Source organism: Aedes albopictus, chromosome 2 (assembly GCF_035046485.1).
Source record: "Aedes albopictus strain Foshan chromosome 2, AalbF5, whole genome shotgun sequence".
In the NCBI taxonomy this organism is placed as follows: domain Eukaryota; kingdom Metazoa; phylum Arthropoda; class Insecta; order Diptera; family Culicidae; genus Aedes; species Aedes albopictus.
Window position 1 is genome coordinate 510263285 of NC_085137.1, and position 27506 is coordinate 510290790.

Below are 27506 nucleotides of genomic sequence, written 5' to 3' on the forward strand. Positions count from 1 at the left end.
AATGTTTTCGTTCACAGGTCTGGGCGTGGCAAGGCGTTGAAAATATTGCAAAAGTGATCGGACAGCGGTACCCCTTTGATTTACACGCGTGCCGCTGTCCGATCACTTTTGCAATATTTTCAACGCCTTGCCACGCCCAGACCTGTGAACGAAAACATTTAATACTTCGTACACGTAAAATTCAGCATATTTGTAGTTCCGTGACAAAAATTGAGCTCAATCCATCAAAGCAAATCATAGTTACAGCATCTCAAACATGGCCATTTTGTATGAAAATCAGCGTTTGTCCGATCAATTATGCACCACAGTGTATCTATTTCTTCCTGATTTCTTCAACTTCCGTAAGGGTCAGAGTCATGGTCTTCCTTCACAAAAAACATCGTTGGGTGTCCTCAATTTCGCTTACGCATACAGAAAATCCGGTCGTAACGTTGAGTAGTTGCTTTGTGGTGAGACGAAGAAGCTCGAACAGTGCGTCAATCTAAAATCGGCATTTTGGTAATGATTTAGAAAAAATACAATTGAACTACATATGAATGAAACTTACCCGTACACTAGTGATGTTTATGTTGCCTCAAATTTGTCTCCCGTATGCAATTCTATGGACCCATTGCAGTTAGTAACCAATTGCACTTTCAAGGCGTACATGCCAACGATCTGAAAACTGAAGCGGAGCAAGCAGCAGCTGACAACAATACAAGCAAGAAAAGTACGACTGACGCAATACCCAGTGATGTGGACAAACTAATAACTTAGTTTGCTTCGAACCATTTTTTAGGTTGATTTCCACCCAACCAAAGTTTTAGGTTATTTTCAATTAACATCTTGATGTAATCCAACCTAAGGTCTAGTTTGGATTTGTCAACGACGAACCATTTTCACCAACCTATCTTTTGGTAAAAGCAAACATGCTAGCGGTTGATAAAGGGTGCAATCTTAGTTTGAATCAAAGTAAACATGACTTTGGAGGAAGCAAATCATTCAGGTAAAATGTACTTTAAAAAATCATTTGCTTCGCAAGAAATCCCAACCTAGAATGAAACATTTGTTTACTTTGGAGTAATAAAAATCAGACTTTGAACGCCAACCAAAATTTTGGTTGATTCAAACTAGACTGATTTCTCTCCGTGTCGTTACTACAAGCAAACGACAAACGGCCGGCGGTATCAATAATCGATTTGCCTCCGTCGAGTTCAACACCGCAACAACAAACCGATGTGCAGCTCGAAGAGGCGGCGACTTCACAGCTCCCCTCTGTTTCCCAGTCGTCCCAGGAGCCAGTTATCCAGCAGCAAGCTATTGTGCAACCAACACCGACAACACAAGCGTCGGTCAACCCTCTATTGCCACAACAGTTGCACACACAGCAGCAACAATCGAGATCGGCGGCGAGCGTTCGGTTTGGTGAATGGTCACTTCCACCATCTGCGCTGCGAGCACCGCTTTCGTATACCCCACCTCGACCGCCTCCAGTCGATTTTGATGCAATGAGTGAGGATTCTTCGGTACATCAAACGAGATCGTCGCATCGATCGCCACAACAACCGGCACAGTCTCACGTTACTCAGCAGCATCAGATGCAGGATCAGCAGGCAATGTGGGGGCACTTTCAACAGCAGTTGTCTGCCCGGCAGGTTGTGCCTAAGGAGCTCCCAACGTTTACGGGAAATCCTGAGGAATGGCCACTTTTCATAAGCAGCTACCGCAATTCTACTGCTATGTGTGGCTATTCGCAGGCAGAAAATTTGATGAGGCTGCAGAAGTGCCTCAGAGGCAAAGCATTGGAGGCAGTCCGGAGCAATCTATTGCTGCCGTCATCGGTCCCGAAAATTATGCAAACGTTGGAAACATTGTTCGGGAGCCCAGAGCGACTGGTACAGTCGCTGCTTATCAAGGTTCGTAACGTGCCTACTCCGAAAGCTGAAAGGTTAGAGACATTGGTAAACTTCGGTCTCGTCGTTCAGAACCTTGTTGGCCATCTTCGGGCCGCCAATCAACATGCACATCTGAACAATCCAACACTTCTACAGGAGTTGGTGGATAAGTTGCCGCCACATCTCCGACTAGATTGGGCGCTTTACAAAAGAAACGCTGGACAAGTTGACTTGGGATCATTTTGCGACTACATGAATGCAATCACGTCTGCTGCCAGTGATGTGGCGCATTTCACCGACTTTGACGGAGTTCGACCCTGCGGACACGACAAGCAGAAGAAAGATAAGGCGTTCGTCAATGCTCATGTGTCTGAGCCCCGGAAGCTTGAGCAACAAAGAAAGAAGGTGGACACTCAGGACAGGCCATGTTACGTGTGCCAAAGCATTAGCCACCGAATCAAGGACTGCAGCAAGTTTAAATCTTTGTCGCTCGGAGAACGGTTGAAAACCGTCGAAACACACCAGCTTTGTGCAGGCTGCCTAGTCCCTCATGGAAGATGGGCCTGCAGGTCATCTCGAACTTGTGGGATCGGAGATTGCACCAAACAACACCATCCATCACTTCATCCAAACCAGCCGGCCGCCACTAAAACGACCGGTCCTGAAAGTTCAGGAGCTCGTGCAAAATCCGACGCCACGATCAACGTTCATCGCGGAATCCAAAGCGCGACGATATTCCGTGTTATCCCGGTGGTGCTGTACGGTAACGAGGCCAAACTGTCGACCTTTGCCTTTCTTGATGAAGGTTCGTCGACGACGCTAATCGACAGAGAAGTTGCCGATCTACTGAACCTTGGTGGGACATCGCAGCCACTCTGTTTAACATGAACAGGGAAGGTGGCTCGTCACGAAAAAGACTCTCGGCTGGTTAGTTTGAAAATTTCCGGTGAGGACAGCAGCAGAAGTTTCCCATTGTCCGGTGTTAGCACTGTGAAACAGCTAGATATTCCCGTGCAAACAATGCAGTATGAAGAATTAGCTAGTCAGTACCCCTATTTGTCCGGGCTTCCAGTGAAAAGCTATGAGGAAGCCGTGCCACGTATCCTGATTGGACTAGACAATATAAAGTTGTCACTACCCCTGAAGACACGCGGAAGACAGATAAACGTGCCGGTGGCAGCAAAAACGAGGCTCGGATGGACGATCTTCGGGAGCATCGACAATGCGAAGGTGGATTCTTTGTCCCCTGTTTTCCACATTTGTAAAAGCGCAGAAGAAAGTAGCCTTCACGACCTAGTTAAAGGCTATTTTGCAACGGAGAATCTCGGGGTTTCGGTCACGTGTGCTCCAGAAGCTGACGAAGATCGCCGGGCAAAGGATATTTTGCAACGAACAACAGTCAAGCGTGCCGACGGTCACTACGAAACCGGCTTGCTATGGCGATACGATATTATGGAGCTACCACCCAGCTACGGTATGGCCGAGCGTCGCCTGATTTGCCTCGAGAAGAAGCTGCGGAAATATCCGGAACTACAAGCGAGTTTGGACAAACAGATTGCCGAATATCAGTACAAAGGTTACGCCCACAAAGCAACGGCTGAGGAATTGGAGGAGAACGATCCTCTTCGAACGTGGTACCTCCCGCTCGGAGTGGTAACAAATCCCCGGAAGCCCGGGAAGGTTCGAATCATTTGGGATGCGGCGGCCAAGGCGCATGGAGTGTCTCTGAACGATATGCTCCTCAAGGGACCGGACCTTCTCACTTCGTTGCCAGCTGTGTTATGTCGTTTTCGGCAGCGAAAGATTGCAATTGCAGGTGACATCCGCGAGATGTATCACCAACTGAAGATTAGACGAGAAGATCGGCAGGTTCAGCGGTTTCTGTACAGAAGTGGCACGACGAAGAAACCAGACGTATTCGTGATGGACGTGGCCACGTTTGGCTCGACATGTTCGCCCTGTTCGGCCAACTTTGTCAAGAACAAGAACGCGATGGAATGGAAAGACGATTATCCAGAAGCGGCGACAGCGGTAGTTGAAAACCACTATGTGGACGATTACCTGGATAGTCGAGATTCAGAGGACGACATGGTGAAACTGGCCACGGACGTGCGAATGATCCAGGAAAGCGCCGGATTTGAACTGCGAAACTGGCGATCCAACTCCAAGAAAGTGCTGCATCTCATGGGTGAAGAAGCAACGGACTGCAGAAAGGACTTCAGCGTCGATAAAGAAAGCCAAATGGAACGCGTCCTAGGTATGGCCTGGCTACCCGACGAGGATGTTTTTGTGTATTCCGTGAAGTTACCGAACGATTTCGACTGCTCAGAATCAACAAACACCATCACGAAACGAAGTGTCCTTAGATTCGTAATGAGTGTGTTTGATCCGCTTGGACTAATATCAAACCTGCTCATCCATGGTAAGATGCTGATCCAAGACCTTTGGAGGGCTAAGGTTGGATGGGACGAGGCTATTCCAGCAGAAATATCCAAGCAGTGGGAACGATGGATCGCACAGCTTCCCAAACTGGACCAAATTCGGATCCCGCGTTGCTATTTTCCCGGATACGATCCGGATAGTTTCCAAACGATGCAGTTACATGTATTCGTGGATGCGAGTGAGTCGGCCTTCGCTTGTGTCGCCTACTTTCGGATCGTCGATCGCGGCCAGCCAAGATGTACATTGGTAGCCTCCAAGGCGAAAGTTGCTCCCTTAATCTCGATGTCCGTTCCTAGATTGGAACTGCAAGCGGCGGTCATTGGTAGCCGTTTAGCAAAATCCATAGCCGAGTACCACACGATTCCCGTGCGACGCAGATTTTTCTGGAGCGACTCCACAACAGTCCTAGCGTGGATAAACTCGGATACAAGGAGGTATCGCCAGTATGTAGCAGATTTTTTTTTAAGATTTTCGGAAGGATTGTAAAATGTTGAAAAATGTTGTAAAAATACTCTCAAAAGACTTTCTAAGAGGATTTTTTTTAAGATTTTCGGAAGGATTCCAGGGAGAAATTTCCGAGATTATTCCTGGCAGAGTTTTTATTAAACACTTTGAAAAATTTTCTGAAGGGATCATTTTGGGAATTTCTGAATGATTTTTACAGAAATCTATGGGGTCTGAAGATATCCATGAATTATTTTTCAAATGCATACTTAGACTGATTTCTGGAGGAATCTATCATAGAACTTTTGAAGGAATCACTAAAAGATTTCTGATGAAATTCAAAGATAAATTTCTGAAACAATTCTTGCAAGATTTGCTAAAATAACCTTTAGAGAAATTTCACAGAAATAGCTGATGAAATGTCTGAATAAATTTCTGTAAGAAACTCGAGAAATTTCTGGAAAAAAACTAGGCGTGTACCTATCTTTGATAGATTTTTGAAGCTATTTCTTGGGAATTTTATGAAGATATCTGGTATGTAGAAGAAGTCTGGAGTCCAAAAATGATGACCGGAATTTCAAAGATGGCGGACCTAAATCCAAAATGAGACTCAAAATTCAAGATTGCAGTTTTTAAAGTCTAGTCTAGTCTAGTCTAGTCTAGTCTAGTCTAGTCATCGAATACGTCAAAATTTTGAAACATGAAGTAGGGTATATGTACCATTCCTTGGCCTAATTTGCAAGCCGCATTGACAATTTTGACTATAACTCATGAATTAATAGCACTAAAATTAATATGTTGACCCTATTACACACTCTAGGTAATGCATGTTTCCCCAATTGCAAGTAAACTAACGTAAATATTCAAGAATTTACTTTATTAAGTTGAAAAGACTCGATGCGATGGTATGCAACGTTGGTCTATGGTACAAAAATTGGCGTATTAGTGGATACAACGTTGGCCTATTGCTTTCCATGCACTAGAACCACTTATTATATCATTTTTTCAATATTTCTGCTGAAGTATTATCTCTGTTTGTTCACCAATCATACTTGTACATTACATTTTTGGAGCCAAATTTTCAAAAAACTAAATAAATTACTTAAACTTAAGTTATTTCTTAATTTATTAACGAAAACAAGGCAACCCTGTTATTGTGTTATATTTTTACAGTCACCGTACACAAAATCTTTCTTCTTGTTCGTTCTTTCTGGTTCTTACGCAAGCAATGTTGTTGACGTCACTTAATTGGTGTTGTTGACGTCACTTTACTGATGGGCCAAGATTTGGGTACATAGTGAAAAAAATGTCCTCAATATTCGGCCCACATTCAACTTGTAAAATATTTATTATTCGATGAAAACAAATATACATGTTCAAAATAGCGTCTTTGACCGTCGCATCAAATGTTCAGTTATTGAAAAGTCAGTTCGAAATGTTCCAGAATCATGCCATTTATGATCATGTGTATAGACTACCCACTAAGCCGAAAAATCATGGCGTCTACAAAAGCTAAACAAAGTGACATTTTCATTCATTTTTAATGCTCAAAAGTGCTAAAATTGAAACGAAATGTTACAGTTGTTTGCCGCATAGCTTTTCCGATATCCAGTTATGCATGTTTGTTTGAGTTTTTGGTTAACGTTGAGATAGGCCGAACGAGGGGGCTATGCCAACGAAGCATCCCGATAACCTATAAACTTTAAGTCCTGCAAAATCTCATCATCTTCTCTTAAGATTTAAGGCATCCATTTCACAATACGGTTACTCAATGGAACGTTATTGATCCTAATTTAGTTTCTTTCGACTTGTTCCCGTAAACAAATGGTTGAGCAATTATTTGCAATCGAACGAGCAGACCGACCGACCGGCTGCTGACTGATCAAAATAAGAAGAAGGATAGCATATGGCCCCTCGTACCGAGCGCCAGCTTTGGCTAATAGAATAACAGATAGCAAAAACAATGTAATATTTCAGAAAGCAAACGATGCACACAGTAGAAAGCCAGAAAAACACTCCCAAGCCAGCAGAACAACATTTGGCTACATAACAATACGGACTGCAGCAGCCAACAGCAACAGCAACAGCAGCAGGAGCAGCTTCTCGGAGTCGGACTGAGCAATACGGATGGCGCAACATGGTCCCTCGCTCTCCATCTGTACCAACACCGGGACTGGCGGGTGTCGTCCTCTGCCTCCGCTTCTAATGGTATTAAAATGCAGAAATTTATGTTTATTTTTCCCCTCAAAACTAGCAAAATACACACCAATAGCCAAATAAACAGTTGCAGAGGGAGATACAAGGGTGGCCCGAGATCGGATGGTATTCGAGGGGAGCCGTTAGACTAGCAAATGAAGCACGCTGAGAGAGATCGTCATCGTAGTTTAGAGGGAAGTGGGGCAAAATCTTGTGTGGTACGATGTTCGAGCAAAATTCTATAAAATAAAATAAGAAATACACTACATGTAAGTTTACATTTCTGAACATGAATTGTCACATTTACACATTTAATATTAAAAATATGTCGAACAAGACGAAACAAAGTGGTGAATCGTTCAAAATAAGATCGTTAAAGACGTAAAAATGTGAAAAAGCTAAAAACAAATCAACGACCAGCTGTTTCTACCCATCTTCCCTACTGGATCCTGCTGGGACTGACCAAAGTCGATGATGAAACGTAGCCCCGGCATCAGCATCAGCAACCGTACATTCCGTATCGTTGGTCTTCGGTCTTCCGGGATGGAATATATTCGGTGAAAATAAATTTCCACTCATCTTGGCTTTCTGGCGAGCTGTGAGCTATTGGCGCAGCAGCGGCACGCCGGCGAAGGCGAAGCGGGGTCGGGTGCGAGTAGGTACTATTTTTGCCTGAATGGGTCTGCTCCGGGATAGCGGGCCGGGCCGGGCCGGACCGGGCGTCTGAAGCGAAAGCATCCCTCTGCTCTAAGCTGCTGCACGGAGGTTCCGAAGTGGTGCTTGAAGAATTGAATTTTTAATTGAACACTGTTTGCGTCGGAGTTTGTTTGGGTGAGCTCTGGTTCTATTTGGGTCAGTGGGGGAACTAGGCTTCTATGGCGCAATTCGGGTTTTATGCAATGATTTATTCATAGACAAAATGTTTTGGTCTCAGAAACGTTACCATTACGAGTCAGAATGCAAGTATATATTTATGTTTCATGTGTTTCTGAGAAGATCAGCGATTTTTTTTTATGTCAACTGAATGCTTCCACGGGTCAGTCAATGACAGAGTTTGTCAGGCGTTGTACTTTATAGTCATTGTTGTCTTTCTGACATCGACTAGAATAAGAAGGTGCGTCCCGAGCATCTGTTCACCAAGTTTCACATGCACGAAAACAGAATTCTCGCATGATTTCCTAGAATAAATTCAGCCAGAATTACTTTGGAAATTCCTGCTCTAGTTTTTCGGCGAAAGTTTCTTCAATGATTCTTTCAATAAATTTCCTTTTGTCTTTTCGGCAGTTCTCAATAAATTTCACAAAAAAAGGATCTTCAAGATTGTAAATAGTAAAACTTTTCCTGGAATATCATCAGAGTTTATTTCAGGAAACTTTCTTTGGGATTTCTCCAGGAATTTCTCAAAAAAATCAAGATTTCTTCTGCGGCTTTTTGCAGGAATTTCCTTAAAGATTTGTTAATAATCATGTAGTTCCAGGACATTTTTTGACAGAGATTCTGAGATTTTTTCAGATATTTTTTTCTTTTTGGAATTTCTCAGGTGTTTGTTAAGTAATTACTCTAGGCAACTCTTGGGCGATTCTTCTGGAAGTTCCTCTACGGATTTCCCCAGAATTTACTCCATGTATCTCTGCAGGTATTGCTCAGGATTTATTCAAAACTTTCTTCTGAAACTTCTTTCAGAAATTCTTCAATAGATAATTTAGGAATTTCCCCATTCTCTCCGAATATTCTGCAGAAATTACTTCAGAATTGATTCCTAAGTATTTTCCAAATATTTTTTAAAGAAATTCCTCCATGTTTACTTGCAGAAGATTCTTAATTTCTCCCAGGTATTTTTAAAAGTAGTTAAATGAAATATATTTGTGTTTTATAAATTTCATCATTGGTTCTCCACTGAATTTCTCCAGGATTTTTAATCGTCTACAAGATTTTCTTAAAAACTTAATAGTATTTTTTGTGTACTAATTCCTTCAGAAAGTGAATAAGAAAATCTGTAGTCGTTTTAAGAGATTCCTTCGAAACAATATCTTTTCGGATTTCTCCAATATTCCTTTCATAAATTTCCTTGACGTAACTTCCAGAATTTCTCGAAAAGTTTCTCATGATTTTTTCCACTAATCAAGGAGAGACTTGAGAAGTTTCTTAAGAAAATCTTCTATACATTTATTCAGGAATTCCTCCAGTTATAATTGTTTAAAATTGTTTTAAGAACTATTGTGCAGGAGTCGCTGCAGAAAATATTGAAACTTCAACTAGGAATCTTCAAAAGTATCACTAGGAATTTTTCGAGAGATTTCTTCAGACAATCCTCAGAAATTTCTTTAGAATTATTTTCAGTGATTCGTTTGAGAACTCTCCCAGTTTTTTTTTGTGTAATTTATGGAAGAGTTTCTTGAAAAAAAAACCTGATAACCTCTGGAGGAATATCTAAACTATTTTCTGCAGGAATCTCTACAGGAGTTCCAGAAAGGGAGCGTCCATAAATGACGTAGCATGTTTTGGCCGATTTTTAACTCCTTTCACGTAGCATATTTTCCCATTCCAAATACATGGCTCATCACATAATCCCAGAATCCTCTCTCCCCCTAAAATACTACGTCATTTATAGATGCTCCAAAAATATTTGTAACGAGACTTCTAGACCAATGCCTTAAATAAATTTTCGTAAGAAATCCTGCGAGAATCTCTGAAGGAATTCTTCAAGGAAGTCTTGGCGAAGAATTTTCGAAGGAATGTAAGCACGATTTCTGGATATGTTTTCAAAGAGATTTCCTAAAAACTCCATGGAAGAAATTTCGAAGAAACATGTAGAAAATCCATATAAAAAATGTACTTTGGAGGAATTCCTGCCTGATTCATGGTAAGTAAACATGCAAGAATATTTGAAGAAATTCCTATAGAATTATCTGGTCGAATACCTGAAGATATTTTTGAATACACTCCTTTGGAAATTTTCAGTGGAAACTCTATATTAGTTCCTGAACAAATTTCTGGTGGACTTCTAAAACACCTATTCGAATTTTTGAAGGAACGTCTGATAAAACAAAAAACATTTGTAGAGTTTATGAAAGGATTTTCGAACGATTTTTTTTTTTCAGGAAATCCTGTATAAAACTATCAAGGTATCCATAGGACAATTTCCGAACAATTTTCCAAACAGATTTTTTTCCTTAGAAGAATTTTTAAAGTAATCCCTGGCGAAGTTTTAGAAGGAACCTTTGAACACATTGAAATCGACCTACTTAAAAGGTTTCCAAAAGAAATTTCAGGATAAATTCTTGAGGGAATATTTGAAAACCTGAATAAAATACTAAAAAATCTAAAAAAAAGATACAACATCATTCTCAGCCAGAGGATGCACAGACTGTACGAATACTGACATGAAACAAAGGACAACATACGAAAAACCCAGTGGCCCAGCGAAGAGTTTTCCGTTCGACGAAAAGTTTTCACCGACTGGAGCGGGAATCGAAACCACACTTAGAGGCTTACGAAACGGTTAGACGACTGATCCTTCTAAGCGCACGAGCACGAAGCCCACTTGTAGAAATTTCTGAAGAATCCGTTGGTTATAGATTATAGGACCAAATCCCTGAAGTACGTCATGGAGCAAATTTTGAAGGAATAAAAGATAAAAGAGGAATAAATTTATGAAAGAATCTCGTAAAGAATTTCTTAGGGAGTCTCTTGGAACTTTTTTTTTTGAGAAACCCCTGTAAGAACACTGTTTTTTTTATGTTTTGTGCTAACGTAAGAACAAACTGACATTCACAAACGTGACGCAAGACAAGACAAGACATAACACTTATCGTTTTTACAATCTCCAAGGATCTAAAAATTACCTTGTCTGTCGACCGGATTCGGGCGCGATGTTGCCCAGTCGGACATTGTCCCGAAGATGGGCAACATTGCGCCTGCAACCGCTTGACAGAAAAGGTAATTTTCAAATCCTTGACGATTGTAAGAACGACAAGTGTTATGTCTTGTATCGCGTCGCGTTTGTTAATGAACCCCTGTAATTCCAGAAGGATATTTGGAAAAAATCTGAATGAGTGACATCTGTGGAAAATTTTCAAAAGAAATCCTTGAAGAAAATTTGAAATTTTGATTTGAAATCCGTCTATGGTTTTCTGGAAGAAACTATGGAGGAATTTGCGAGGAAACCTATGAAAGCTTTCCTTGAGGAATTCTTGAAGAAATTTCTGGTGGATGCTTTTGAGAAAATTCTGATGGAAAATAGAAAAAAAAAGATTTTTTATGAAATTGAGTAACTTGGAGTAATCTCGATGACACCACTGCATAGAAGGATGAGTTGTAGATAAAGGAAAAAAAGTATTATCATGAGTTCTGGAGTGAGAAACTATTATTTTACATCCCATATAGTGAAAATTCTTTATCGTGTAGTTGGATAAATCCGTGGAACTTGATCACGTGAGTGAGAAATTTGATATTTAAACGTGTCTAACAGATATGACTGCTGTAATGAGTGTAGATCAGAAGTCCTACTCTTTGGAGTACTTTGATTGGTCTGGAATATATCTCAAAAAAATAATTGACAAGAAATTTGGGAGCTCTCAAGAGAATCGCATTTTGGACATTGGTGCCGAGCTCCAAAACTTCTAGGGGAAAATGGGGCAATATGCCATTTTTCAAACTTTCATCGTTTTCAATGATATATAGCCTCATTTGTTAGGCTTTCAAAGTGGTAACAGCAACTAGACAATATTTGCTCGATGCTTCAACAAAAATATTCACTAAATTATTGCATTTTCATTGATTTTTAGCGATTTCAAAAACTGGTTCGTAAAACGGAAGTGGTGCAAAAAGGCCATCTGCCATGGGGTAAGATGCCACTTCATGAAAACATTCAAAAATTACGTCCTTCAGTTTTCTGGCATTTTCGACTCACTTTCACCTTTTTGTCACGTTTTTTCGTTTACTCAATACATGGAGTGTTACCCCCCTCCCCGCAAAACGATGATCGTAATATTTGAATCACCCCTAACATGGAAAGCGTAGACATCAACAACCATGCGACTCCATGCGTGCCTCAATCTCGTTGGAAACACTTGGCTGGTAATAAAATCACCAGAAAACCTTAATTGCAAGCACGGAAAACCGAAAGTTGCCAATTTTCATTGGGAAATCAAAAGATTTTCCGTGGGTTTGGCGGCCTAGCATCTAGAAGAATGTTCAATGCAAACATATCTTGACACCGTACACCTATATCAATGATCAAGTCCCATTCAGGAATGATTTTATGAGTTGAGCCATTTTACCCCATCTTGGCATTTTGGGCTCTGTTCCCCTACCCAATAAAGCTTTAAGAAATTGCTTCGATAACCAGTAGTAAGGATACCTGCAATGAACCGGTTTGACTGCAAGCTCTGTCAGAAGACGAACAATGTCAAGAATGGTATCACTACCAGTGCGTGGGAGTGACATCAGCAGGGCCAACGAAAGCTGGATGAGCATGCTTTGTCATCGTCCACGAGGATCGGCGAGCTATTTGGAAGCGATCCTTTATTCCCAGGTATCCCGACCAGAAGCTCCTAACAAGATTATAACAAAATTATTACAACCGTTGTTAGAAATAACACAATTTGATATAATTTTGTTGGAAGGATTTATATATGTGAATAACCATAACAAATTTGTAACAAAATTTGTTATTATATTAAAAATGAAACGATAACAAAACTTGTATTGTTTATTCAAACAGATATATAACAGCATTTGTTACATTATGCATATTAAAATAATTGCCTATAACAAAATATCGTTACCCATTTATTGTAGCATTTGCTACATTTTTTGTAACAAAAAAAATTCAAAATGTGTTAGGTTTTTTATATTGACGCGAAATAGTTTGATCATTTTTGAAATACTGACCAATCGAGTCAAGCCATAAAACAATACTTATAGCATTCATTTAAAACGCAACGCTAAAATCGTGGGGTCCATTGGACCCCAGGCGCCTTTCAGAGCTCGTCTTTGATGGAACACACTCAGCGAGGTGACGAAACTGTGGCCATGAAGGTATCCCTTTTAGGGTTAAACAACCCCCCCCCCCTCTTCCGTTACACTTTTTTGTATGAAAGAAAGTCCTAAAGTTTATGTATGTACCCTTGAGCGACGCGTAATTTAGGAACGGCGTCATATTTGTTTAAAATAACTGCCACAGAGTTATCATTCATAATAATCTGCCAAAGTCTTCCCAAACCAGCAGTGCTTTGTAGCGTTTTAAAGAACATACTTTCTGCTGGACGCTGTGGCGAAGAACCTGTTGACGCAACAGCACAGTATTTTCTAAAATTTAGATGATGTTGGGTTAGTTTTGTGGCACGATTGATAAGTCTTGTCTGGTGTGAAACAAAACAAGAATACATTGACAATCTTCCCCTCCATCAGATCATTAGCTTTTCTTTCTTCTTTGTTAACCTTAGTTTTGTATTCTTACGCGATAGGTAGTCGGGTAAACAACGTGAAAAAAGGTTTGGAACTTTTTATTTGACCGTTTTCAAATTTCAGTTGGATATCAAAGATACAGTAGACGTTCGATAACTGCAACATGTTTACGTTTCACTTAGCGAACAAAAATCCGATAACTGGAACGCCTGACAGTATCAACAAACCATCAACTGACGTTAAATGAACATGAAATTCATCCGTCTGTTCATTTGGGCTAACATGGCGCACCATTTTGACATTTGAAGGTGCTTGCAGTTTAAAAGCAATGCGCTCGCACTGACCGAACGTCTACTGTAATAACCTTTTTGAAAGTAACCGTTTCCGAGATATTTGGAATTTAACTTCATGAGTCTCTCAATATGTAAGAAGATGTGCTATTTTCATAAGTTATTCGATGCTCCATCAACAACATTATGTTATTTCCAACACATTTGTATATCCCAAAAACAATCACTCACTTGATTGGACGAACAGTTCGAAAGTTATAGGAAGATTATGGACTTCATTTTGTAGAAACGATTGACGTTTCTAACGTCAAATGATGAATTCTCAGTTTGTAAATCAATCATGCGTTTTATTGTTTTAAACGAGCATCATTTCTGCGTGAGCATCCTTATCAACCAGATTCGGATTTCCTTATCTGCTTTATCTGACGATAGTGTTCGCCATCGATTCAATACAAATTGATATCCATCGATATCAAAAATCTCTCACTGGTTGACCGGGATGTTTCAGGCAATTTGGCCGATACAACCCTCAAGACGAATAGAACAATTTTGTCGATAATACCCAAAGTCATCCTATCTAAAACGACGGATACTGCATGTGCTGCAATTTGCGACCGGACGAACGATGTTTCCGTTACTTGGAACTACGTTTTGTATGCCTTCCAATACTTTTGAGTTGAATTTTACACGAATGACGTATGTTTACACGCGAAAACATTAGACCGATTACTATAAATACCAAAACAGTACTGCTGTTCTAATTTCGCCAAAAAGTATACCATGTAGTGAATGTTATTGAACATGGAGAAAGCAAAAATGGAACTAAATAATTATAACATGGAACTTGTTTATTCTACCTCTTTTGCTTCGTCCTTAGGGAGCATCTTTTGATTACGTCATGATAAAATTAGAAATGTTCAACCCTCCTGGCCTCCTCCAGAAGTAACGACAGATTCCTTATTTGATAGATTCCATTTCATTTCTTAAAATAAAAAAAAATGTGGAATATAACTAAATTATATCTACAGCTGTTATCATATCTGCATATGATATAATTGTGATAGATTAAAACAAAACCACAAACGACAAATCAAGTCTATTATACGTCAACGAGCTCAATGTGACGTCATACTACCCCGCTCGTGTGCGTCTGACAACCAAGGATTTGAATGAGGAAACTGGAAATACCTACGTTGAACCAGTAAAGCTTCTATCACCGCCCTCTTCAAGTGTTGTGATGGCCTCATTGGCAAAGGCGTCAGATTGCTACCGATGATAGGTGTCTTGGTTCGAGTCCCGTTCAAGACCGAAAATTTTATAACGTACTGGAAACTATTTTTTATGTTACCTTCTTATTCTATAAATAGAATAACACACTTAAAATATTTGCCCAAAAATGAGTATAAAATTTAGTTTTTACCCTAAAAGTTTGCCAAGGAATTAGAACACAATTTGTTATAATTTTGTTAAATTCTATCACATTGCATAAAACAAGTTTTGTAGTATTTTTGTTATGTTCATAACAAAAGTTATTACATTTTTGTTCTATTCTTGTGGGAACTTTGTTAGAATTTTTGTTATTTTAACTACTAACGGTACATGTTTTATAACAACCCTTGTTATAAAAATTTGTTGTAACAAAATAACACAGCTTGTTATAATTTTGTAATGTCCATCTAGTCGGGATTATAATCAAGTTTACCCGTTGTTTCTACTTCCTCCGTAGTATCGCCCAGCACAAACGCTGGACTTTCAATGACCGCTTCGGTGGAATTATTCACTGTATCGTGGACTGGTACCGCCTGCGGACTCAGAACCCTTCGGATGGGTACCAACAACGACGACCAACTCTATTACGACTAATTATGGTCAATCATCTCTGCTAACGGAACAGGCACGAGCAAGCCAGTAAAGGGTTCAAAACCCTGTGGCTTAATTGGATAAGTCACCGGTCTAATAATAAGGCGAATACGGGGTCGTGGGTTTTAATCCCACCAGAACGCGATGTTCTTCACAAAGTCATCTCTCAATTTGTCAATAATCAACATTCTGTGCCTTCTAACTACAAGTTTTTCTGTAAGTTCAAGACCATGGAGCATTCCTGGAGTAGCAATTGGAAGAGAATCATGTGAAGCAACTGGAAAGAAAAAAGCAGTGTTCGGACAACCCACGAATAACGCCTTTCTAAGTATCATCACTGGGGTGAATTCAATGAGCATCAACGCACAACCCACCACGGTCGGCGGGATCGACAATATCGGAGGCTGCCTGGGAAGGACAATCGGCGAGATGGGAAATCTGTCAGTCACACCAGCGAGCACAGCATCGGTTACACCTGTATTGAACAGTTTCACTCCGACGACTCTGGTCCTGCTAGCCAGTATACTGTCGTGTGCAGCATAGTTGTCCCATGTTAATAGGGATTCCTATAGACAACTTTGAGAACTATGCCAACTTTGAACTGTTGTATCTCCGGATTTAAAGAGCCAAATGCAATGAAATTTTGGGCGTTAGCTTTGAAAACCTTTTGACATAATTCAAAAATGTTAACATTAACAATTATTATCGAAAATTTTAACATCGCCTCGAAATTTGAGTTGGTATTTCTATGCAAACTATGAATTCATTGTCAATTTGAGCAAATTTAATTAATTTCCATTCACGTTATCTAATTCTTCAATATTATTATTATTACTATATATTTAAGACACTTTACCACTTAAGTGGCATTCGTGTCTGAATTCTTCAATATGGCGACGACCATAATAAGCCAAAATAAAACGAAACAAGCTTGCTTTTAATATGACCGCAATAAACCTAGCAATAACAAAGATTCTGCTTTTCCACCAACAAATGTCGTTACTAATCGAACGGATCGCTGTTGAGAGTTTGAACAGTTTTATTGTGGTAATAATGAATGCCAGAAGGATTACATATCGAAGTGTAAACAATTAAAATCTGGCTTTATGGATATCTTCAAATATACTTTAAAACATTAAACCAAGGGTTTTCATAAAAGTATTTATAAAACTGTGAGTTTTAATTATTGCTGTCATAAAACCCTAATAAAAATCAAACAAAATCAATCAGTAATGGAATTGTTATATGAGACGGCAATACACTCACCTTCGTGGTTTCCCGATCATCAGCTATGAGGGAGCAACGCTGGGTATTCTAATCGGCTCAAATCCCAGCTTGACTACAACGTTGAGCCTGCGCGAGGGCCAACGAGACGACCCTCTGGCTAGCAAGACTCGGCTCGATTGGTTATATGGCTATGGATATACTGTTGCGGAGAGAGGGTGACGAACTTCGCGCTGCACGTGTGCAAATGTCGAAGAGAATTATATGGACCAAAACCTTCATGAACTCATCAAGCAACATGTCACGATTGAAAGCATCTGAGTTTCGGTTGACAAGGGCCCTAAATTGGAGGAGGATAAGCGTTCCTAAAGCGTCGAATCCTAAAAGAGACAAAGAAGCGCATCTCAAATCAATTTGAGACTTTCCTGTTATGGCGCCACGACCATGTGGAGTTTCCGAATAGTTTTCCCATGGCAATGCGGCGTCTACAATGTTTCCAGCGAAGAATGAAGAAGGATCCGAGATGCATGCAACCGTACAGCGGCAGATCAGTGATTATTTGGAGAACGACTATATCCACGGGGTCGCGAAGAAAGAAATGGAATCCACGAACCTTTAGACGGTTCGGTACTTGCCATTGGGTACCGTGAGAAACTCGAAGGATCCGGGAAAAATTAGGCTTGTTTGGGACGTGGCGACGAAAGTTGGGGGAGTTTCTACGCTCCTGAAGGGACCAGATCCTGACCCCTGTGCTACGATAGTTTCGCCGACAGCTGTATTCGGTGATCTGAAACAGATGTTTGATTTAAACAGAATACGCCAGCAAGATACGCACAGCCAACAGTTTTCATTTGATATTTGGGGTCATATATGACCCCCCTCCGGTTAATGGTAATAAAATCTGGATATTTTTGTTGGAAACTTGATGCACAAATGGCCCGATTTTGTCAGCCCCTTTCCAGAACACATTTTTTGCTCTCTTTAAAAATCCAAACAGTTATTAAAACTGTTAATCCCTCTCTGATTTGCCTTTAGCAGTAGGTTGATGATGAATGTGAATGAATTGACCAAAGTTTGACGCTAAGATAATGAGAGCAAACAGTTGGTCACCAAATTGGGGCAGACAAAATCGGATCCTTACTGTATCCTTATTGTATTATTGAACGTATTTTATACGTTCATATGTATCTAACAACCAATACTCTACAGGTAATTTGTTGGATTGAAACGCTTAGTTTATAAGGTAAACGATAGATAACAGTTCTATTTTGGTATTGTGGTCAACAAAAATCAAAATCCCAACAGTGCCAATGCCCGAAAAACTTCCCGTCCAAAAAATAACCCCGCAAAATGAAAAGCCAATGAAATTTAATTACACTTCAGCTTGTGCTTCCTAAACTCGGAAAAGAGAAAAGCTCCCTCGGGTTATGATGTCATATTTATTGAGCTTCTTTCGTCTGCCCGTGTGCAGCTCGCTCGAATCCAACGCACTCGGGTTCATCATACACTACATACTGAACTGGACTGTGAGGAAGTGGCACGTTAGTGAAACAAGCTGAAAGAACAGAGCTTATAACTGGGTTTGTCTGGTGCATTTTGGCTCTCATTGAACATTTCGTTCATGTACGTACACACGTCGAGACATGCTGCAGCACATGTTGTGCGAGGAACGATGATATGAACAAGCTTCCAGATCCTCTGATACTTTTTTTGCTACATTCACGTACAATAAACCTTAAAACTTCAGAAGGTAAATCATCCGACTCGGACGTGTGTACTTGTGCCGAATGATACGCTGAACTCTGATGCTTTGACTTGTCCGATTTCTGATGTTTGTGAAGATGACATTTAGAGCCTCTGTGGTTCCTCTTTGTCCGGAAACAGTAATTTTTCTTATTTTTCACGCTCTTACGTGTCATTATTTCAGTAACAAATTTTGAAAACGACGTATAATCAATGCTAAACCATTGATTATACGTCGTTTTCAAAATTTGTTACTGATTTGATGATGTAGAATTCTACCGCTTTCATTTATATGTCCACCATGCCAACTGTGTAAATGTTAACTGCATTCGTTATCATTTGTGCAATCTGATAAAAGTCATGATATCACCCGATACTCTTATCCAAACCCATTTTCTATTGGCAAATGTACACTTTTTTCGACTAATTGCCACTATGAACCCGATTCCATTCAGCGATCCACCAATACTCTCCCCAGCTAACGTGCCAAGAGTGGTGTCCATTCGCTCGCGGTGATAAAAATAAATAAAGTTATAAATTTATCTTCGACACGAGACCCCATTTGTACCATGGCATCGTAAAAGGGTAACCAGGTGTTATCCAGCTCCGGTCACTGCTGGGTCACAATCTATGATCAGGTAGGTATGTACCTACACCTCTAGTGGGGACATTTCAACTGGCCAGACGGAAGGCAGTGCAGAGTTATAATAAAATTGAGTTATTTGATCTATGGGACACAAAACGTGTACGGAGCACGGCAAACAAAATGTACTAAGGTAGTTGAATGAAAAAAAAAGTGTATGAACACGGTTAACGACTGGGGACAAGTAGTTGCGGGTCATTCTGGGCCGCCGTAGTCTGTATGACGAGAGGTGCATTCGAGGACAATGACGACGACGACGACGGTGTGGTGGACAATTCAACCCACTTTTTTTTTTTTGCGAAACCGTATACATACGTCGTGTGCCTTGTCAGTTAACCAGTTTGTAGTCCTCAGTTGTACATTTAATGGAGAGATAACAGAGCGCTAGTGTAGCACCCACCGCCAGCCGGCACCGGGGAGAGCACGATAATGGAACCGGCCAGGTCAAACGGGTGATGGCGAACGTGAGCTTGAACGGAGTAACGAGCGTATATGTAGAGTATGGCGGGGTTAAAGGTTACCTGGGGTCTACCTCTGTACCGGATCTTTTGGAACACATACTAACATTTTGAAAGTTTTTCGGGAGCGAGATTCTTTTCCTGCGTCCTGTGCGGCTCCGTGGTCGTGCGGCTAGGGTCACCAAGCTCTTAGCCGCATCGTGCTGAGGAGCGCGGGTTCGATTCCCGCCGCAGCTGTCAGGAAAAGTTTTCGGCTGTGCCACTGGGCGTTGCATGCTAGTCCGTTGTCTAGTGTCGTGCTTCCTTCAAAGAGCGAAAAAGTTCACTGGAAGCATTGAACGTGTCCGTGTCTTTAAAAAAAAAAAAAAAAATATAGAATACATGTGCCCGGGGCCAGCAGCGAAAAGTGTAGACAAGAACCTTTTAGAATCTAGTTTCAAACGCTGACAGCTCGGCGGCGACACCATCACTTCTATTCAATCCATCGTCTATGCTACTCTCGGTCAAGGGCGTAGCCAGCTTTTCGGTCAGGGGGGGGCAGGCAATTTGTACCTACTACACTGAACGGCGGCTTGCGGTGAAAATTACTATTCTGAGGGTCAATTTAAATGCACAACGCCACTAAATTTGTGCAGACTGAGTTTCGTTTTAATTCAACAGAATTATGTTTTCAATTTTACCATGGACTCGATTTTCAATTAAAAAAAGTTTCTGTTGGCAACCGGATTCGAACCAAGAATCTTGACATCACCAGGCTCGCACGCTACCACTCAGCTATCGAACCGGTTGATGTGAGAAGAAACAAAACGCACACAAGAAGCGTTGGTGGGTCGATGATCATGTTTTGCCATGGTAAATTTAAAAACATTTGTGTGCTTGTCATTACTGCAAGGCTCCTTTCAGTGTAGCTTTTATAACTGAACGCAGCACGATAGAATTGAGTATATAACATTATATTCTTAAAGCATTAGGTATTTAATCCTCCAGCTCTCACGCTGCTGTATTTTGTTCAATACGTTGAAAAAAGCTTATCTGATCGACACAAATCAACGGGATGCTGGTAGCGGTGATCAATTTCTGGAAGAATAAGGTTTCTTATTCACTCGTGCATTATTTTGCTCTGATTTTTATATTGGTAAAATCTTCAAAATATTAATAACAAATTATAACTGATTTTTTTTTGAAAATATCAAACTGTTTTAAAGACTTACCTAGAATTTCCTGGTTCCTGCCATCCCTTTTAAATTATCTTCCAATATTATTCGCTGGAGGAATTCCTCCACAAATTCGTGAAATAATTTAAAAAACAACACGTAATCCTGAACAAGTTATTGGGTACATCCCTGAAAAGATGCTTGAAGGATTTTTTAAATTTCCGAAGGAACTCCTGAATGCATTTTTGAAGAGAACCTGAGAGGAATTTCTGAAGAAATCATTTGAGGAATTCCCGGAGAAATCCCTGGAAGCCTTCCTGGAGAAATCCCTGAAGAAAAACCTGGATGAATCCCTGTTGCAATTCCAACAGGAATGCCTTGAGAAAGCCCTATAGAATCCCTGGTGGAATTCCCGGAGGAATCCCTGGAAGATTTTTTGAAAGTATATATGGAGGAATTGCTGTATAAATTAAAGGAGGAATACCTAGAGAAATTTCTGAATAGATCTCATGAGGACATCCTTGAAAAAATTCTACATAAATTTCTGAAGGATTTCTTGAGGGAATTATAGGAGAAATACCAGAAAGGATTTCTGGAGGAATCCTTGAAGCAACTACTGGGAAGATCTCTAACGAGAACTCTGGAGGAATGCCTGGAAAAACTTCTGAACAAACTCCGGGAGTAATTCCTGGAAGAATACTTGGATAAGGCCCAGCCGAATTTTATGGAGCAATCCCTGGAAGAATTCCAAAAAAAAAAAAACTCCAGAGGAATTCTGGGAGGAATTGCTGGAGAACTTTCTGAAAAAATGCCTTGAAAAATTCTAGGAGAATTTCCTGAAAGAACCCTTCTGAAGGAATTCCTGGAGGAATCTCTTGGAATATCCCAGGAGATATTCGTGAGGGAATCTCTGGAGGAATCCCTGGAGAAAATCCTGGAGGAATGTCTGGAGGAATCCCTGAAAATATCCTAAAGGTATGCATGGAGAATTTCCTGGATGAATCTCTGAAGAAATCCCTAGAGGATTTCTTGGAGAAGTTCCTGAAAAATTTGCTGATATAAATTCTGAAGGATGTTCAGAAGCAATTCCTGGAGGGAATGCTGAAAAAAAAATCGAGGGGTATTTCCTGGATGAATTCCTGGAGATGTTCTAGGACAAATTCCTGGATAAAATCGTGGAAGAATGATTCCTTGTAAGAATTACTGGATGATTTTTTTAGAGAAATTTCCAGAGGAATTCTGGGAGATTTCTTTTTCTATTATATATCTATATCTGAAAAAAACCCTTGAGAAATCCTCGAAGGAACTCCTAAAAGAATCTCTGGAGGAATCCTTGAAGAAATTTGTGGAGGAATCCCTGGAGAAATCTTTGGAGAAATACCTGGAGAAACCCCTCAAAAATTCCTGAAGATATTTCTGGAATAATTTCTGAAGGTATTCCTAAAGGATTTCCTGGAAGAATCCTTGGAAGAACTTCTGGAGAATTTCCTAGGGGAAACTTCGGAGGATTTCCAGGAATCCCTGGGAAAATCCCTGAAAAAAATCGTGAAGAAATCCCTGGAGGAATACCTGAAGCAATTCATGGAGGTATCTCAGGAGAAATTCCTGGAGAAATGCCAGGAGGAATCCCTGAAAAATTCCTGAGAATATTCTTGAGGAAATTCCTGGGAGAATTTCTGATAAAATCCCCTTAAATTTTCTGAAGAAAATCCTGGAGATAATGCTCACATAATTTCAGAAGGATGTCCAGGAGCAATCCCTGGATAGATTCTTAGAAAAATTCTTGGAGGAATTCCTGAAGAAATCCTTGGGGTAATTCTTCGATGATTTCCCGGAGGAGTTCCTGGAGAAATTTCAGAATGAAATCTTGGAGGAATGCCTTTGGGCATTGCTGGAGGAATCCTTGAAGGAATTCCTGGAGGAAATCTTATAACAATTACTGAATTAATTTCAGGGAGAATCTCTAGAGGAACGTTGGGAGAAATTTCTGTAAAAAAATCCACTGAGAAACTCCTGGAAGAAATTTCAGAGAAATTTCTGTAGGAATTCTTGGAGAAATCCTCAAAGGAATTCCTGGGGAATCATTGGAGAAATTCCCTAGAAAAATCCCTAAATAAGTTCCTGAAGGGATTTTAGAGGAATTCCTGGAGGAATCCTTGCAGCAATTCCTGGAGGAAGATCTGGAAGGGGGAATTCTTGGAGGAATTCCTGGAAAAAATCCAAAAGGTATTCCTAGAGAAAATCCTGGAACAATTTCTGAAGGACTCTATGAAGGATATCCAGTAGAAACTCCTGGATGATCTGCTGACATAATTTATTAGGGAATTCCTTTTTTAATTCCTGGAGGAATGCCTGCATGAATTTCTGGAAGAATCTCAAAAATTCCTGAAGTAATCCCAGGAGTCCCTGAAGCAATTCCTGGAGGAATATCTAGTGTAATTTCTGTAGGAATCCCTGAGAAAAATCCAAGAGAAATCTCTGCAAGAATCTAATGAGGATTCCCTGGAAGAATGCCGGGAAAATTTCTCGAAAGAAAGCCTAGGAGAATTCCTGATGGGATTCATGGATGATTCTCTGAAGTAATTCCTGGAAAAATCTTTAGAGGAATTCTAGTACGAGTCTCTGGAAAAAAAATCCTTGAAGAAATCCCTTAAAAAAAATCCTGGATAAATTTCTAAAGGAATTCCAGGTGAAATTCTAGGAACCATCCCGGAAGCAATTTCTGGAGGCATCTCTGGAGGAATGCCTGGAGGAATTCATGAAGGAATGCATTGAAGAAACCTTGGAGGATTTCTTGGAGGAATCTCTGGATCCATGGATATTCTAGATATCCTAGAGAAATCCCTGTGGAAATTCCTGAAGGAATCTCCAGAGAAACTCCTGGAGAAATCTCTAGAGGAATCTCTGGCGGAATTTCTGGAGGAATGTCTCGATGAATTCCTGAAGGATTTTTTCCTAGAGGAATTCCTGAAAAAAAAAAATCGTGGATAAATTTCTTAAGAAATTCGTAGAAGAATTTTTGGAGAATTTTTGAGGATATTTTGGAGAAATCCTTAGAAGTGTTCTTGGAAAAACACCAGAAGGAACCCCGGAAGCAATTTCAAGAGGAAATCATAAGGGAATTGATTGATTGATTTGTCTTTATTAGAGAGACTTTCAAATCATAAGGGAATCCCTAAACAGTTCCTGGAGGAAGTACTGAATTAATTTTTTGAAGGAAATCTTTAAAAAAAAGTACAAGAAGGAATTCGTGAAGAAATCTTAAGAAGAGTTCCCGGGAGAATCTTTATAGGAATTTTTAAAATAAGTTGTTCCAGAAAGAATCGCTGAAGCAATTTCCGAGTTAAGCCCTGCAAAAACTCTTGGAGAAATCAGACGGGCTTGGTGGTCTAGTGGCTATCGCTTCTGATTCGTATGCAGAAGGTCATGGGTTCAATTCCTGGCCCGTCCTTTTCATCCTACTTTGTATCTTTCTATTCTTCTCATGTATATTCATATGTTCATAGCCATCGCTAGAACCAGAAACGAATTGAAAAAAGTCGTTTCCCTTCCTTCCAACTTCCACTCACAGCACAGTGTATACACTGAACGGCGGCTTGCGGTGAAAATTACTATTCTGAGGGTCAATTTAAATGCACAACGCCACTAAATTTGTGCAGACTGAGTTTCGTTTTAATTCAACAGAATTATGTTTTCAATTTTACCATGGACTCGATTTTCAATTAAAAAAAGTTTCTGTTGGCAACCGGATTCGAACCAAGAATCTTGACATCACCAGGCTCGCACGCTACCACTCAGCTATCGAACCGGTTGATGTGAGAAGAAACAAAACGCACACAAGAAGCGTTGGTGGGTCGATGATCATGTTTTGCCATGGTAAATTTAAAAACATTTGTGTGCTTGTCATTACTGCAAGGCTCCTTTCAGTGTATATAACGCCTATAAGTTAATACAACCAAAGCGCACCTTATTCACCACACAATCTATCACGAACACTATAAATAACCCTATCCATGGATCGCATCACCGACCCAACGGTGACTCCCAGATCTCCCATCCTTTCCGTCTAACAAATACCCCAGTCCGTGCGGGTTGTGGGGACGCAGAGTGCTCTCGGTCTCTAGTAGAAACAACCAGTACATTCTAACATTCCTTTCCCTTCCCAGCTGACTATAAGGACTTGGCCGGCGCCGTTATTGATCAAATATGCATGAGCTGCTAAAATTGCACTTTGAGAATAAGTGGAATGTCCCAGCCCTTATTTAGTTGGATCTCAGTGCAACTGGTAGCAGTTCAGATCAATCACGGAGGAGCAACCATTGACATGTATAGTCAGAATTGATCGTGATCGTATCGCAAAAACTCTTGGAGAAATCCCTGGAATATATCCTAGAGGAATGCTTGTAGGGATTGACGAAGGAGTCTCTAAAAATACTTCTGGACAAATATCTAGAAGGTTTCCTGGAGGAATCTCTAGAGGCAAATCTGAAGGAATTCCTGGATGAATTTTTAGGAGAATCCCTACAGCAATTCCCAGAGGAATAATTCCTGGAGGAATCTCTGTAGAAATTCGTGGAAGAATCTCTTGAGAAATTCTTGGAGGGATCCCAGAATAAATTCCTGAAAATGGAATCCTTAGTGAAATCCTGACGGAATTCTTAGAAAAATTCGCGGAGGGATTCCTTGACGAATCCCTGTACCAGTTTCTGAAGGAATCCCAGCAGGAATTGCTGAATCACGGAAGCAGTCCCATGAGGAATTCCTTAGGAAATCCCAAGAAAGCTTTCTTAACAAATTCCTGGAAGATTTTCTGTAGGAAATGTGAAGGAACCCAGGGCTGCAATAATATTGGACGAATTACTATTATTTTTTTTTATCTGTATTAACAAGATTTTTAGCCCTAGGCTATAGTTTATCTCGGGACCCACGCTTTACTTCCCTTCCGAAGGAAGAACTCACATTTTGAGAGTTTTGTCGGGAGTGGGATTCAATCCCAGGTCCTCGGCGTGATAGTCAACTGTTCTAACCATCACACCAGGTCCGCTCCACACTTGAATTATTGTTAGAATTTTTGGATGGACACCCAAAACAATGTTTTTTACAATGTTTCAATGAACTTCTGGATTAATTTTTAGATAATCTCTGGTCAAATTTCCTGTAAGAGTTTCTGGAAGACATTGCTGCTGAAATACTTCGAATTATTCCAGATTGAATTATTGGAGCAATCTCTAGTGGAATTCTTGAAGGAATATATGGAGAAATCCCTGAAGAAATTCTGAATGAAAACTTGCAGAAATACCTTAACGAATTTCTGATGACATTCTTATGGGAATCCCTGCAGAAATTTCTGGAGAAATCCTCGAAAAAAGTACTGAAACAATCACTAGAGGAACCTCTAAAAGTACTGAAACAATCACTAGAGGAACCTCTAAGAATTTTTCGAGAATTTATCTATGGGTTTCACCAGACATTCCACAGGAGAAATTCCCGGAGGAATGTCTGGTGAAACCCATAGATAAATTCATGAAAAATTCTCTGGAGCAATCCATGATGGAATCACTGAAGAAAGCTATGAAAAAATCCTGGAGGAATTTTTCGATGCATGTTTGCAGAAGCATATGTAAAAAATTCTGAAATTCGTGTAGCAGTAGCACATAACTGCACTTTATAGCAGCATATGGTTATGCAAAGTCCATCTGTTCCCTACCGGCATATCTGGAAAATTTGGCACGCCGTTTTTGTATTTCATGAATAAGCATCACAGAATTTAGCCATTCAACCAAGCTTGTTTTTTGTTAAAATTCTATGATAAAATTGAAATGGTTCTCTTGGAAAAATACTCGGAAAAATTTCCTATGGTTGAGGAGTGAAAAAAGGTTTGATAAGTGTTGATTAAAAGAACAGTTTTATGTTTGGGATATTTTTTCTGTAACTCCTAATTATTGATAATATTTAAGTTGGTTCGAATCAAAAAAAAATCGGCAGCCAATTAAACGCCCCATAATAAGTTAAAAAATTTCCATAAATAATTCGAAAATTGCCAATAAATAAATACAGGTGGAAGCAATAATAAACTATAAAAGTTCCATTAACAAATAAAAAAGCGCATAAATAAATCAAAACTTCCCATAAATAATTGATTTTTGAGCATTCTACCGGGCAAATTCTTGGATCTGTGGATTGCCTAGATCCGAATCGACGCAGTTACGGCGCGTCTGATTTCGGAAACTTCGGCGGCCTTCTGTCGCCTCAGTTCCTCAATCCTCTACGCGGCTTCGCCGCATGGCTTGGCTGAAACTTTTACTTTACTCATTGTTTCGTATTTATTGCAAAATTTTCAATTGCTTTTTTGATGTTTTTCAATTGGGAATTTTTAAATTATTTATGGAAAAAACAGATTTATTTATAGAAAATTTAAACTTTTTTGGTGGAAAAAATGTAGTTATTTATTGCAATTTTTGAATTATTTGTGGAAATTCCGACATTTTTTATTGCTCGAAAATCAATTATTTATGGGAAATTTTGATTTATTTATGCACTTTTTGATTTGTTTATGGAAATTTTATAGTTTATTATTGCTCCCACCCTTACTTCTTTATTGGCAATTTCTGATATTGGTATGGAAAATGATCACTTTTTTATGAGTCATTTATATTTTAGCCAAAAAAAAATCTGGCGGCCAGGAATAGCTTATTCACCGAGAAAATTCGATTTAACTATCATACAAAAAAGAGCCATCTGTTATATTTTTAGTTTAGAATGTCCGT

General features: G+C 39.9%; 1 protein-coding gene across 1 annotated transcript; it reads left to right on the plus strand.

The window, feature by feature from the left end:
* The first annotated feature begins 957 nt into the window (after positions 1–957).
* On the plus strand, positions 958–15520 carry LOC115265156 (uncharacterized). The gene is made up of 5 exons (XM_062848707.1): positions 958–985; positions 1144–2679; positions 2767–4750; positions 6784–6968; positions 15384–15520. The coding sequence occupies exons 1-5, from the start codon at positions 958–960 to the stop codon at positions 15518–15520; spliced, it is 3870 nt and encodes a 1289-aa protein (XP_062704691.1).
* Positions 15521–27506: the final 11986 nt, after the last annotated feature.